Source organism: Amphiprion ocellaris, chromosome 9 (assembly GCF_022539595.1).
Source record: "Amphiprion ocellaris isolate individual 3 ecotype Okinawa chromosome 9, ASM2253959v1, whole genome shotgun sequence".
Lineage (NCBI taxonomy): Eukaryota > Metazoa > Chordata > Actinopteri > Pomacentridae > Amphiprion > Amphiprion ocellaris.
The window spans coordinates 12,761,118-12,776,410 of NC_072774.1; the positions used below are offsets into that span (position 1 = coordinate 12,761,118).

A 15,293-nucleotide genomic window follows, 5' to 3' on the forward strand; every position below is an offset into this window, starting at 1 on the left:
AAAACAGGTTATTAAATCATTATGCTACTAAATTATAACATGTTATACCAGTTGGCACACAGTAAATACACAATAGATGGATTTTATTGTGGAAAATCGCACTGAACAAATCAAATATACACAAGTACATTCAAACTCCTACTGTATTCCTACATATCTGGACATACGCAATAAATTACCATAAAAATACCAAACAGCAGTTTACTGCACCAAAATACAGTTAAAACTGTAAAATATGATGCATTTTTTGTAGTCAAAACAAAAAAGATCATTAACAGCAGGCTACTGTAAAGACTGACATTGTCCACACACATTTGAGACACATGACACAAACGAGATGCAAAACAACAAAAATCTGACACAAAACAAGATACAAACTGACTTATAAAACAACACAAAATGTCACAAATGAGACATAAATCAACACAAAACAACATAAACGAGACCCAAAATGACAAAAATCGGATTACAAAAATGAACGTAACTAGACACAAACATGACACAAAAAGACCGCACGAGACAAAACAACAAAAATGAGCCACAAATCGATACACGAAAGAACACAAACCAGACACAAAACAGCAAAAACCTGACACAAAATAACACAAATAAGTCATAAAAACAACAATAAACTGAAACAAAATGACAAAAACAAGACACAAATTGAGACAAAATCACACAAACCAGACACAAGATTGCAAATAACAGAAATAACATTACAAAAAGGACACACAAAACTGCAACTACTATTATTGTGGATTACAGTGGAAACATGATATATGAACAGTATATTATTTTTAAGTCTAGTTACAATGTAGAGGTACTTAACTGTTAATTTAAATTACAATATCAACAAGTACAGTAAAATATAATTTACTAAGAATTAAGTCATTTTACAGCAAAATTTGTTACAGTGCACCTGCAAAGCTAAACTAATCTAAATACAGCAATCCTGCCTTAAATCTTAATCTTAAATTGTAGCTTTTATATTTTCAGAAGTTCTTCTTCTTCTTTATTCTTCTTTCTTCTTTATGTTTATTATTGAGGTTGCAGTATGTGATCAGGGCCAACATAGAGGTCAGAAAATGCCAAAATCTAAAATAAATAGCGAAATGGTACAATGCATAAATGAATGTCATTGAATGCACTAAAAATAATACTGAAAGTAAATGTGGCCATTATTTCATTTGTAGAGTGTGACATGAAGTGACATTGATGTTCTACTTTGCCTCTTCATTAATTGACCTTTTTTGTGACAAATTATTTATTTATTCCCTGTTTGTTTACTGATGTTATATGGGTGCTTAAGTTTTAAACACTAAATTGCATTCATAGTGGGTATATAAAACTCCAACGTGGTGTACGCTGCAAGGATTGTATAAATGGAGCTTGCAAAAAATCATGAAAAACAACTCTATTTGACTTTTGTAAATACCAGGAAAAATGTCTGAAAGGAAGGAAAATTGACAGATAAAATTAAATGAGCAAAAATGTTCAAGGACCTATTTTTGATAATGAAACTGACTCTTAGTCTGATCTGATCAAGGCTTTTGTTTCACAGATCCAGCGGTTTCTTGTGCTGCAACTCGTTTTGTGCCAGCTCTCCAGAGGATTCACACGCTTCAGATTTAAAGCACAAGATTCCCTGAAATCGTCTTGGTCTGGTATCCAGTACCTGAGGAGGAAAAACATCAGGTAAAGTCAGTCTTTTGAGAACTAGACTATACTTGCTTTCATGTTAGATGAGGATGTCCCAGGGACCAGTAGTTTGATGTCAGTATATAGTTTGGTGTCGTAAGTAGCAATCATAGATTAGTTGTCCTAATTACGAGAGATATTAGACATTAACACCATGTGGAAGGTCAACATCCAATGCAGGTGCAGTTGTGTTATAGATATTTAGTGTTTGATGACCAAAAGCCAGAATGCAAACAGTGTTAGAGAGCATTTAAAGGAGGACACATCTCAAAGTAATCTAAGGAGCTCAGGGACAGCCAGAATTAATATATTATTCTCATAATAAGTTGCATCACAAGGTTTATTCAGGAAAATACGGTCTCATTCATGCAGGCTATGCTTTAGGGCGGGGCTAACTTGTGAATGGCATACTGGTAACAGAGCAAATTAGAAGCACGGTCATGTTCTCATACACGTCTTTGTTCAACCAGACGAGTCGCCCCCTGCTGGTTGTTAGAAACACTGCAGGTTTACAGCTTCACTTTACAGAAGCTACGTACATGTTTAGTATACAGGAATTAAGTCAAAAGATCTTCCTTAGAATGTTCTAGTAGATGGACAAAAAACAAGACTAACTAGATATTAAAACTAATTTTCAGATTCTTACACTTGGCTAGAACCACAGTTTTGTCCACATAAACGAAACAGAAAATACTTAATAGCTGAATTAACAGAAGGTTGTGCTAGCAACATATTAGCCTCTGATTGATTTGCATGTTCTTTGCTCTGTAAAATATACAGGAATCAAAACAGGAATGTACATATATAGGTTTTGTATATATAGTCAGTTAAATATTAAAATGTCTTACACTTGCCTATATTATTACTGCAAGCAACTTTGCATTTTGTCTTTGTACTATCACTGGTGCAAGAAGGCTTTTCATGACAAATTAGGCTCTTTAAGCTGAGAAAATGTACATGGAAAGCAAAGATTTTCAATAACATAATACTTTAAGAATATTGAATTAGTTTTCTCTTGTCCAGCTACTTGCTTTGAAGTCTTCAGCATCAGCTGAGTTACCTCACATTACTGAGGCGACAGTGGAAACTACAGCTTGAAGTGACTGTTACAGTTAGTGCTGTATCACACTGAGAGCTGTTACCATGTAAAAATGTCAGCATCTCTGTGGGACTAATTTCATTGTTAAAGTTAATAAATGAACCCATTAGCCTGTTCTCTTTGCTGTTTTTGGCTGTTACTGAAGGAGATGGACGAGTTGAAAGTGCTTCCTCCATCTGCTTTTTGCTCATTTCACCATCTGCCACAAGTTCAACCAGGGGTGATGATAATGTGTCTCAATTACTGTGGTCATGACTCATAGAAGTTAAAATGGCATTATGTGGAAACTATGGAGTTATTCTGTGTTAGTTTGTGTTTGCTTACTTCACTGTGGAATTACTGCCATCAACCCACATCCATGTATCCATGGTGTCTTTGTACTTCAAGCCGATCCAGTAGCCACGTTTTTCGTCATCATTGTATTGGTCTGTGTGGTTACTGATGAATTCCTACAACATCAAATACAAAATAATTATAAAGGAGACACCAGACAGGATGAGAATACTTAAAAGAGGTTTAGAAAATAATAAATGTGGATTTTAAGTAGCTTTAAAGCTTCTTGTTGCTTCAGAAAATACTCCCTCACTTTTGCACACTAAGTTGTAGATTTAATTTTAAAACTGGCATTTTTCCCCCCATTAGTCTGCCCTCAAAAACTCAGATTGACAAGGTAAAAACATGTTTCTTTTTAAAGTTTCTCAGTTGGTTTTAAGAGTCATCATTCAAGATTTTGTATCAGCTCCTTTGGCAGCAACAACTTCTAGTCTTTTTGAGTAGGTCCACAGATGTTCTTTTGGGTCATAAACTCGTCCCAAAGCCACTCCAGTGTTGTCTTGGCTGTTTTCTTCTAGTCACTGTGATGCTAAAACGTAAATCATCATCCTAGTCTCAGGTCTCTGTACTTTGAAGAGAGTTTTATTCCAGGACATCTGTATATTTCATTCATTCTTTTCTCAGTTCTGACTGTCTCCCTGTCCCTGCTTCAGCCCAATCACATGCTTCACTGTTGGGATGCCATTGTTCTCTCTTTTGTGTCTCAATTACTGACCCTTTATGCTTTAATGAATTGTCAGTGAATGAAAATGCCCTATGGCTTTCTTTGAACCTAAAAACAAAATTACAAATAAAATCAGTCTTGCCTGCTCTTCCTGGCTTCCAATCACCACCAGATAGGCCTTATTTTCGCTACAATAATAATGACTTGACTCCCAATACCTCCAGTTGGTGGAAAACAGGTAACAGCTTGACTGAAACAACACCCAGCCTTCCAGGCAAGGTTTACAAACTGTTTAAAAAAGAGCAAGACAACAAAGTCATAATCTGTTTCGATTTGAAATACGTTCAATTTTGAGTCAAGAATGTGATGCATATGTTTTTGGCCAAACACATTCTAGAAAATAACATCAAAATGACATAAAGAATCCGTGTTTTTTCTCACCTTTCTGTGGGCAGCGTGTCTTCACGGGAAAGTTCTCATATTCCAGTATGAGTCCGATGGTCCAGTTGAGTCGGTCTCGCTCTCTGGCCAGCTCTTCAGTTCGTCTCTGTAAGGCGGCCCTCTCTGCCTTCAGCTGCCAATTCTGTGATTTTAAGTTGATGTTTTCTCTGTACTCCCATGTGACTGCAGTCAGGGATGAAAGTATTACTGCTGTTATTCTCCAGCAGCCTTTAAAGTGCATGAATACATAGACAGATGGACTTACAGTGGATACTGAGGGCGATGACGACTGACACCAAGATGATACAAATCATCCCAAAACCTGCTACGACCAACGTGGGCAGAGTGCAGAGGGGAGTTTCCTTTTTATTCTCTACAAGAATGGAAAAAAACAATGAAGTTTTTGCAATAATTTACATCAAATCTTTCTGGGGGTTTTTTGTCTTGGAAACCACAAATAACCTGTTGTGACAGGATGCAAAGCCTGCTCCTGAGTCTTCACCTCTTCATAGACTACTTCCAGGTTGTTCGGTTTCTCTGCAAAAAGCAAAAGACTTTAAATGAAATGAAAACTTGCTGGTTCGATATATCTGTATTTATACTGCTGCCATTTCAAGACACTAACTATTATTTGAAGTATGAAGCAGCAGTGTCATTTGTGGTAGTTGCCCTTTTTGCACCTGGTATGTACATCTGGTGTATTGTTTACTGGAGGAGGCATGTCATTTTTTGACCTTTGTCGTATGGTGTCATACAGTTGTTTCGTTCTTAGCAAGCATGCTGTTTATTGATATTAATTACATGCAGATTGCTGTCTACACTGTGAATGAGCTTGCTGACTGTGCAAATAAATTAAGTAATAAATAAAGTATGGCTCAACATACACCTGGGAAGGTGTACAATGCTGCTATTCAAGTACAGTCACTTTGCATCTCTTAACCATTTTAGTCTCTTATATACATTCCTTGTTAATACAATATTTTACTTTATTATCTCAGAATATCCCATTTTTAACTTTTAAAAATAATTTTATTGATCCTATTATAAGTACCACATAACTGCTACTGCTATTGTACAGTTGTTGCTACCATCCTGTGTCCAACTGCTCTACATGCCTTAAATTGCCCCCATGGGACAGGAAGTTTTTTGAATTGAAAATTCAATAGTTTGTTGCAGATTTACTAACCTTTCGCTTCCATTGCACATCATTCCTCGTCACCCCTACCCTACTGCTCTGTGCATGACACACTTCAATAATGTTGCGAGAGTCGCTTTCTTTGTTTCCTATTTACAGAGCGCACTGTGGCTGTGTACCAACAGTGAGAGAAGATATTCAGTAAATTTGACAAGTTTGAGTCGTATGCTCCGCCTTCACATGATTTGTATTTCAGTTAACTTGGTAGTTGTATGTAAAATAAGCCACACACCGCATGCTTTGTATGTAAAATCTCAATCTGCAAATAGTAACTGTTATTTATAAAACAAATGAAGAATAAAAGGTACAATTTTTCTCTCTTAAATGTAGATTGAATTCAGAAGTTTAAAGTGACAGGAAATGGAAGCAGTTATAGAAAGTACCTCATTTCTAAATGTACAATGCTTAAGTAGATGACAAGAGTTTTGCATTCAAAAACAGTCAATATTGTAGAGTCAGTTGAAAAAAGTATTCTATTACTCACCAAGTGCTGTTGTTGTTTCATTAATCTTGAATGTCACCGTCGTGTAATTTACTTCTTCCTCCATGTTTTACTGATTTATAATTAACAGTCTCAGAGGCAGAAACCTAAAGTCAAACCGCAGCACTGGCTTTGACACAGATCAGTTCAGTATCAGACGCAGATAGACTCTGAATGCAGACTCAAGTTACGAGTTCTGCACTTCTTCTTTTTGGCTGAGTGTTGTAATAAAAGCAAATGGTGGTTTCTGGAAAGAGATGTTCTAGCAGTGAGGAAGGAAACATATCAGCTTTCACTTTACAAAGAACGCGTCGTGACAGTGGATGAATGCACAGTATGTGTAAAGTGAAAAAAAAATCCATTTTCCCCACCGTCCCAGCATATTTTGCAACACTGAAGTCATTTTTAGGGTTTTATTGGTAGTTTGATTGTAATGTAGACCGATATAACTTCAGTAGCAGTCACTAGTTTGAAGACAAACCAACAACAAAAAGGCACAACATGACACAAAACAACCCCAAAGAGAGTTTAAAATCATCACAACAAGCGACACAAAATGGTCATGAAGACTTGCAAAAGAGCTACAATAAAATGCAAAACGATCACAATGACATAAAACAAACACAAAGAGATGCAAACCAACAACAAAGACACAGAAAATGTTCACAAAGAGATGTAAGATGAGTACGAGACAGAAGTGACTGCAAAGGATATAAATTAACTGTGAAGACTTGCAAACTGACTGTGAGACACAAAACAACCACAAAGAGACGAAACTGCTGCAAAACACTAAAACATACAAACCGATAACCGAAGCGCTCACAAAAACAGAACATGATCACAAATGAAAACGGACTAGAGAGACACAAAACAACTACAAAGGGACAAAAATGCTACAAAAGACACAGAAATCCCATGACATCGACACTAAACAACTACAAAAATACAGAAAACAACTGGAAAAAGAGGAAAACTGGCTACAAACAGACAAAAACAAACACAAAGAGACACAAAATTACCAAAAAGACATGCAAACTTTCTAGAAAGAAGCACAAAACAACCACAGAGACAGAAGTTGACCACAAATACAAAATGTTCACAAAGAGAAACAAGACGGCAGGGATATAATCTGAAAAAATGATTGCTAATATGCCCAAAATGATTACAAAGAGATGCATAGTGACCGCAATAAAATGCAAAACAACCCCAAAAGACATAAAACAAACACAAAGAGATGCAAAATGACTGCAAAGACACAGAAAATAGTCACAAAGAGATGTAAAATGATCACAAAAAGGCACAAAATCACAACAAAGAGATAAAACTGTAGCAATACACGAGAAACAACCACAAAGAAATGCACAGAAAATGATCACAGATGCAAACTGGCTACAGAGAGACACAAAACGACTACAAATGGACAAGAATGCCACAAAAGACACAGAAATCCCAGGAAATCGACACAAAACGACTACAACAATGCAAAAAACAACTGGAAAAAGAGGAAAATTGACTACAAACAGACAAAAACAAACACAAAGACACACAAAATGACCAAAAGAGACACAACATTGCTGCAGAGACATAAAACAACCACAAAAAGCCACAAAATGACTGTAAATACGCACAGGCTGAGTATAATAACATGCAATGACAGTGAATTATTTTGCACACAATGCGTTTCCCTCACATATTTCTGTAATGTGTGTTTGTAGCCACAGGGGGGAACTAGAGAGTAACTCAGCACAAACATAACTACAAACTTCCACCTGTCATCCAGGTGAAGTAAACGGGTGTTATTGTGTGAAATAACTGATTTTCTCTCTGCGTTTTTACTTCTGCTTCACAGTGTGATCATATTTAGTTATTTACAGTCACATTAAAGACGGAAACTCAGATCCGGCTCTGGGTTCACCAGGAACAATCAGAAGTGAGTCATATGAGGCGGCTGACAAATCAGCGCGCAGCGTCTCTCCAGGAAACACTGCCGGGTCTCCAGCTGCTCACCTGCGGCCACAAGCAGCCACAGATCCTCGGGGGACTGACGGAGCACAAACAGCATCTTCTTCATCTCAACTGTGTGCAGAAACAGCGATGGTTTGCGGCGGATTCGTTTGCACCAAGAACGCACTGTGCGCCCTCAACATCCTTTATGTTGTGAGTAGCTGTCGACTTTTAACGTTGGTGGAAGGTGAGAATATCTGCTGTAAAAAAACAAGTGTAAGTTACACTCACGAAATGTGTCGTGTTGGTTAATTTACAACTAAAATAGATAAACGTGTTTCCTTCCTGTGGAGCTGCAGTGGGCAGGTGGAAATGATTAACTGTTGATGGCCAGTGCTGATGTTGTTGCTGCCACGTTTTCAACAAAAAAAAACCTAATTATTATCATTAAAAGTAGTCCTCCACACATAGATACGGTTGTCTACCCACAACTAATGTCATCATAATAAACTTTAATTCCATAGAACCGTTCAAAAACAGAGTTACAAGGTGCTTTACAACAAAAGCAGCCATAAACGGTTAAAGAAAGACAATAAAAGGTTCAAGAAAGACTGTAGAACACTATAAAAACAATAAAACATTATCATGTAGTATTGTCGAGAAAAAGTCCAACTGATGATTTAACTGTGTGTAGGTTCATCCAGTAAAATGTCATATATGTTATGTATATTTGCTATTATTATTTTTACCTCCAAACTAGCATATGTTTACTTCCTTCTTTTGAGTTTTACTCATGCCAAGGAGGAAAAAGCTTTGATACGGCATTAAAGCAGGCGAATCTGCCTCCAATTTTTTGATTGGAGTTCACTTATTTGTTTTTTGATATCCAAAGTGAAGTAATGTAAAATATTTTGGTTGAATTTTGAAAGTTTAGTGTTTTCAGTCCTGTGAATTTGTGTATTATTACCCTCAAAAAAACAAACTAGGGAAGCCATTTGCAGAGTTTAATAACTGCAGAAATTTAACTCCCACAGACATGAAACTTGGTGCAGACACAGACAAAATAGTTTCCAGCCGATCCAAATGATGGAATGGCTGCATCAGCAGCCAGGGGTTTAATTACTGGTCCTTGAAAATGAGAAAAAAACTTGCAAAATCTTCAACCAAGGATGGTACTGGGGCCCCAGAAAGTTCCTGTAAAATATAAATACAGTTTTTAGTTTTGATTGCGCCAACATCAGTAGAATTTCTTGCGTGGCAAGTTTGGCAAGCAGAGCTTTCAGTTTTTTGCTGTTTTGACATGTTAAAATGTTGATGTGAACATTTGTAGGGCCACAAAAACTGGTCTGCATGGGGGTCTATATATTATCATTATATGTGCAAAGTTACAAGTTGCATCTATGTTGTCTTCATGTTGAAGTTTAACAACTTAAGAGGCTTTTTCTGCTTTACAGAATGTTTCCTACATATACTAGAAATTAAATGAAGAACGTGTTAAATAGCGGTTAAATAAAAATGATCATGTTACAGTCCTTATTATACATATATTTCAACAATATGTGTAAAATACTTTAAATAAAATTTTAAAAAGTTGGTGATTTTTGGTCCAGTGATGTAAAAGAACTAATTACTTTTTTTTTTCAAAAAATGGTTAACATGTAAATAAACATGTTTGTATGTAGTTTGACAAGTTATCTGTAATTTCACAAAATATGGAAATACTGTAAAATAAATTGTTGTTCAAAAAATTACAATTAAAAACTTTTTTTGCAGTCACCCAAAGCAACTTATGATGAGAAGCAGCCTGAGATGTGAGAGCTTTGTTTTTTCTTCTAAATCTGAAAAAAACAACTAGATTTCAGAGGAAAGCCTCCAGAGAGAGGGCTGAAACAGACAGAAAAAGATCCATTTTTAAATTCGGCATCTTAGCCTGAGCTTGTCTGTTATCAGCAGTCGTTGGCTTTGGATAGCCAAAAGTAAGAAGATAAATTCTACCCAAATTAATGCCTACATGGTTAGAATATCTGCTGTAGGTAGTGTAACTTAGACTCATAAAATGTGTCGTGTTAGTTAATTTACAACCAAAATAGATAGTGGAATAGGTGGAAATGATTCAACTGCTGGTGGCATGGTTTGTTTTCTTCGCTATTGATTTAACATAAATCCTAGTTCTTCTCACTGAAATTATTCCTCTACATGTTCATATGGGGGCCGCACAGTGGTGTAGTGGTTAGCACTTTCACCTTGCAGCGATAAGATCCCTGGTTCTTTCTGGAATTTGCATGTTCTGTGCATGCATGAGTTTTCTCCGGGTACTCCGGCTTCCTCCCACAACTGAGGTTAACTGGTGATTCTAATTCTCCTGTAGGTGTGAATGTGATTGATTGTATATGTAGCCCTGCGACAGACTGGCTACCTGTCCAGGTGTCCCCTGCCTTCACCTGAGTCAGCTGGGATAGACTCCAGCCCCCCCCGCTACCCTAATGAGGATTAAGCGGTGTATAGATAATGGATGGATGGATGTTCATATGGTTACCTACCCACTACTATTCAATTCAATTCAATTCAATTTTATTTATATAGCGCCAATTACAGTCAAATTGTCTCGAGACGCTTTACAGAACCCATATGCCTGACCCCCAGAGCAAGCCAAAAGGCGACAGTGGCAAGGAAAACACCCTTTTAACAGGGAAAAAAACCTCGAGCAGAACCCGGCTCTAATGTGGGGGGACCCATCTGCCTGCTGGCCGGGCGGGTTGAGAGGGACAGAAGAGGTAGAAAGGTAGAGATAGAGGGATAGAAGTAGAGGGGTAGAGATAGAGAGGTGGGGGGTGGGACACAAGGACCATAAAACACAGCCACACATCTGAAGCATCCAGCATCCAGCTCTGGGACCAGGGACACTCGGAGAAAGGACACAGAAAGAAACAGAGTGAATGTAATGCAATAATGGTATATATAGTAAATACATAGGTAGTTAGAGAAGGGCTCAGTGCATCAAGAGAGGTTCCCCAGCAGCCTAGGCCTATAGCAGCATAACTAGGGGCAAACTAAAGGGACGTCAAGAGGGGAAGTCAGTTGTGCAAATGAAAACACCAGCATACCCCGTCAGGGTCCCCCAGTCAGCCCTAACTATAAGCTTTGTCGAAAAGGAAGGTTTTAAGCCTGGTCTTAAAAATAGAGAGGGTGTCCGCCTCCCGAACCCAAACTGGGAGCTGGTTCCACAGGAGAGGTGCCTGATAACTGAAGGCTCTGCCTCCCATTCTACTTTTAGAGATTCTAGGAACAACAAGTAAGCCTGCAGTTTGAGAGCGAAGAGTTCTGCTAGGATAATATGGTACTATCAGGTCTTTAAGATATGATGGAGATTGGTTGTTAAGAGCTTTATATGTCAGAAGAAGGATTTTGAATTCTATTCTAGATTTAACAGGAAGCCAATGAAGAGAATCCAATATAGGAGAAATATGATCTCTCTTGCTAACTCCCGTCAGTACTCTGGCTGCAGCGTTTTGGATCAGCTGTAGATATTTCAGAGAGCTATTGGGACAACGTGATAATAAGGAATTACAGTAGTCAAGCCTAGAAGTAACAAATGCATGGACTAGTTTTTCTGCATCACTCTGAGACAGGATGTTCCTGATTTTCACAATATTTCTCAGGTGGAAAAAGGAAGTCCTACAGATTTGTTTTATGTGCGAGTTAAAGGACATGTCCTGGTCAAAGATAACGCCGAGGTTCCTCACAGTAGTACTGGAGGCCAATGTAATGTCATCCAGAGTAACTATATGCTTTGAAAGCAATTCTCTAAGATGTTTGGGGCCAAATACAATGACTTCAGTCTTGTCTGAATTTAGTAGTAAGAAATTATAGGTCATCCAGGTCTTTATGTCCTTAAGACAATCTTGCAGTCTAGCTAGCTGATTAGTTTCATTTGGCTTCATAGATAAATACAATTGAGTGTCGTCAGCATAACAATGGAAATTAATACAGTGCTTCCTAATAATGTTGCCTAAGGGAAGCATGTATAGTGTGAACAGTATTGGTCCTAAGACAGAACCCTGAGGAACTCCATGATTAACCCTAGTATGCTCAGAAGAGTCATTGTTGACATGCACAAACTGGAACCTGTCTGATAAGTAGGATTTAAACCAGTCCAGTGCTGTCCCTTTAATGCCAATAGAATGTTCTAGTCGCTGTAATAAAAGTTTGTGGTCGATTGTATCGAATGCTGCACTAAGGTCCAATAAAATAAGTATAGAGACCAGTCCATTATCTGACGCTATGAGAAGGTCATTACTACTGTTATATATTATAATAAACTTTATTTCCATAGAACTGTTCAAACACAGTTACAAGCCGCTTCACAACAAATGCAAGCAATAAAACATTGTCATATAGCACTGCCTGTTTCAAATAGCAAGAAAAAAATCCAGATGAAGATCACTGAAGTGTGAACTGTCCGTAAGTTCATCCAGTATTGACTATTAAATGTCAGTATCTATATTTATTCACAGTCCTGGGCTTTAGAGAGCCAGAACTAAACAGATTTATTTTTCCCAAATTAACACCTACAATACTGCCCTTCCCTCAAACACAGTTTCTTGCCCAGACTTAATTAGAAAGGATGTTTTCCTGTCCTGCCTTCCTTCACACTGACATCTGTTCCTCAGCTGGTGAGTCTGCTGCTTATCGGCGTGGCAGCTTGGGGGAAATGGTTCGGCCTGGTGTCCAGCATCAGGGTGGTGGCAGTGGTCATCAGCGTGGGAATCTTCCTGTTCCTGGTCGCCTTTGTGGGGCTGTGCGGTGCTCTGAAGCACCACCAGGTCCTGCTCTTCTTTGTATCCTTTGTTCAGATCTCTTTGTCAGACATGTAGCCTGTGATTTACTGGTTCTTTTGCAGCAGCAGCACCTTGGTTAGCTTCCTCAACTCGGTCCAGTACATGATTATTCTCTTTGCAGTGTTTGTCTTGCAGTTTTCAGTGTCCTGTGCGTGTCTGGCTCTCAACAAAGACCAACAGGTTTGTTTATTGCTTTATGCTCGAACATATACATGTGAATAATGAAGTTAGTTTGACAGTAAATTCCTTGTTTATTTCCAAATGAACATGAACTCACACATTTGTTTTTTAACGGTGTGGATTTTATGCAATTCTTTCTTTGTAAACATATGAAATCCTAATATTTTTAAAGGTACCATACTGTACCCATTTTCTGCAAATTAATGAAAGTCCTGTGTGTTTCTAGGATGTGTGTTTACATTTTTCAGCTCCAAATAGCACTATGGTAGTTCATTTCAATACGACTGTTTATCTCCTGGTTTTAGTTCTGCTCTAAATGGACTGTTCGAGCTTTAAATGCAGCTGAGTTGCTGCTGTTCCCGCCTACTTCAGGAAGAAGACTCTCTCTGCATCTGTCACTGACATCTGTCAATTATGCATCTGTCTAAGCATAATTTTACAGGAAAATATCTTTAAATTCTCAGCACAGCCATTGTTTTAACTCCTGCGTTTGGTGTGTTTGTCAGATGACATAGAGGTTACAAAATCTGTATTTTAATAATATATATATAGTCCATATGGGATATGTTTCAGTCACTATTTCATAGTTGTTCTGCTGTCTGACAACAGACACAAAAAATCTGTAAATGAGAACAGCTTTATAAAGAATCCAGCTGTATTAAAATGCAGTATATGTGAGCACAGAGCGCAGTAGAGAAGCTAACAACTGTAAACATCAGATGAGTTAAGTTGAACTGAAGCACAACAGGCGAATAAAATCGCAGCAACCCACCTAGTCCTTGTTTATTGGTTTAAATGAAAGTTTCCACCTTACCATAAAAGCTAATGTTAGCCACATTAACTGCACATTGTGTTGCTGTAAAGGGTTTTCCTATTGTTGTGGTGACATTGCTATTAAACATAGAAGTAATCCAGTGTTCCTCAGATGCTGGGCGTGCATGAAGGGTGTTGTGTTCGCTCTTACAGCCAACACCAGAACATTTGATGAGCTTTACTCGTGGCGGAGACATTTTAGAGTTAGCAGAAGCAACTCATGGAATTTTTTTACTGTGCAAAGTTTGATTTTGACAACTGTTGGTTTGTTTGTTTCTATGTAGCAGATCAGCAAAATTCTGACTGATTGTAAAGCAGAGAGGCTAGTTAGTTGAAGAGGAGTTTGAGGAAAGGCAGAAATGAACATCTTTATATCTTAACAGCTTTTATTTGACACCTCAAAGTTTACAACAAAACACAGAAAAGAGCGGATTTCCACCATATGGGACCTTTAAGTAAAAAGATCTGAGAACTTCTTTCACTGCTGATCTCTACATCAGCCGAGACACAGACAGCTGTGATTTCCCTCTACAGAACCACCTGCTGGAGGTCGGATGGAATAAATCCGAGGCCACTCAGAAGGACGTTGAGAAGACGCTCAATTGCTGTGGCTTCTCTTATGTCAACTACAACGGCTCATGTGCTGCTGTGAGTAAAACATCTTGAATTTTCCTTTATTTTCCTCTCGGCAACAACTTGATTTTTACAGATTTTACTCCCCTCTCCACTTTCAGAGCTGCTTCAAACAGTCGTCTCCATCCTGTGTCACCTGCTCAGCCCTGATCCAGCAGTATGCCGGACAGGTGCTGCGGTTCGTGGGCGGCATCGGCCTCTTCTTCAGCTTCACAGAGGTCAGTTCAGCATCAGGGAAATGAACGTCTGAAAAATGCGAGGTGGGTGTAGAAGTGTTGGGATCAAGACTGACACCTGCTCGTTTATGGTTCATTTCAGATCCTGGGAGTTTGGCTCACCCACAGATACAGAAACACCAAAGATCCTCGATCCAATCCTGGGGCCTTTCTTTAGGCACTAACATTAAAATAAATGCAAAGCTATACTGCTCAGTGACTGTTTTCCCTGTAACTTTATTAACCATAGTGTGTATGTAATGCCTAAAGAATAACTTCCACTCAACTGAAAACATTTGGAATCAAATTATACGTGTTTAAACGTTTTTAGATACCGACATCAAAGCAGCAACAGCTCTTTAGTTTGTATTTAGTGTGTGCACAGCAGAACAGTAGTTTCCTACCTTTTTTGTTGTCTATAGAAGCATATAGTCATTGAATCACTGTGTGCTGTACGTTGTTTTCACCATAGGAGTCTAATAAAACAAATATTAAGCATATTAAGCATTTAGCTTCTTTTTTTTATAGCTAAAAACGGGCTGTTGTGCAGGGTTTATGGTACAGACTTACAGACCAGTTGGTGAGAGTCAAACTAAAGCAAACTGACTCAGTAAAATCAGGTAGATTGATATCTGTCACCCCTACAAGTGAATAAAGTCAGATATCAACATGAAACTTTCCTAGTTGATTCCATACAATAAGACAGCATTTTTTTTTGTTTTGCATTTTTTCTGAAATTACCAGCCAGAAAATTGGTTG

At 38.0% G+C, this 15,293-nt stretch overlaps 2 protein-coding genes across 2 annotated transcripts; one reads left to right on the forward strand and one right to left on the reverse strand.

Annotated features, from left to right (window-relative positions):
• Nucleotides 1-66: 66 nt before the first annotated feature.
• Nucleotides 67-6,164, reverse strand: LOC111578042 (C-type lectin domain family 7 member A-like). The gene is made up of 7 exons (XM_023284624.3): nucleotides 5,915-6,164; nucleotides 4,698-4,772; nucleotides 4,501-4,608; nucleotides 4,236-4,418; nucleotides 3,937-4,082; nucleotides 3,122-3,246; nucleotides 67-1,675 (listed from the first exon to the last, which is right to left on the reverse strand). Exons 1-7 carry the CDS (start codon nucleotides 5,976-5,978, stop codon nucleotides 1,528-1,530), a joined length of 849 nt encoding a protein of 282 aa, XP_023140392.2. The 5' UTR covers nucleotides 5,979-6,164; the 3' UTR covers nucleotides 67-1,527.
• A 1,601-nt stretch (nucleotides 6,165-7,765) lies between these two features.
• On the forward strand, nucleotides 7,766-15,034 carry tspan13a (tetraspanin 13a). The gene is made up of 6 exons (XM_023284607.3): nucleotides 7,766-8,068; nucleotides 12,526-12,693; nucleotides 12,793-12,873; nucleotides 14,221-14,334; nucleotides 14,421-14,537; nucleotides 14,638-15,034. Exons 1-6 carry the CDS (start codon nucleotides 8,006-8,008, stop codon nucleotides 14,710-14,712), a joined length of 618 nt encoding a protein of 205 aa, XP_023140375.1. The 5' UTR covers nucleotides 7,766-8,005; the 3' UTR covers nucleotides 14,713-15,034.
• Nucleotides 15,035-15,293: the final 259 nt, after the last annotated feature.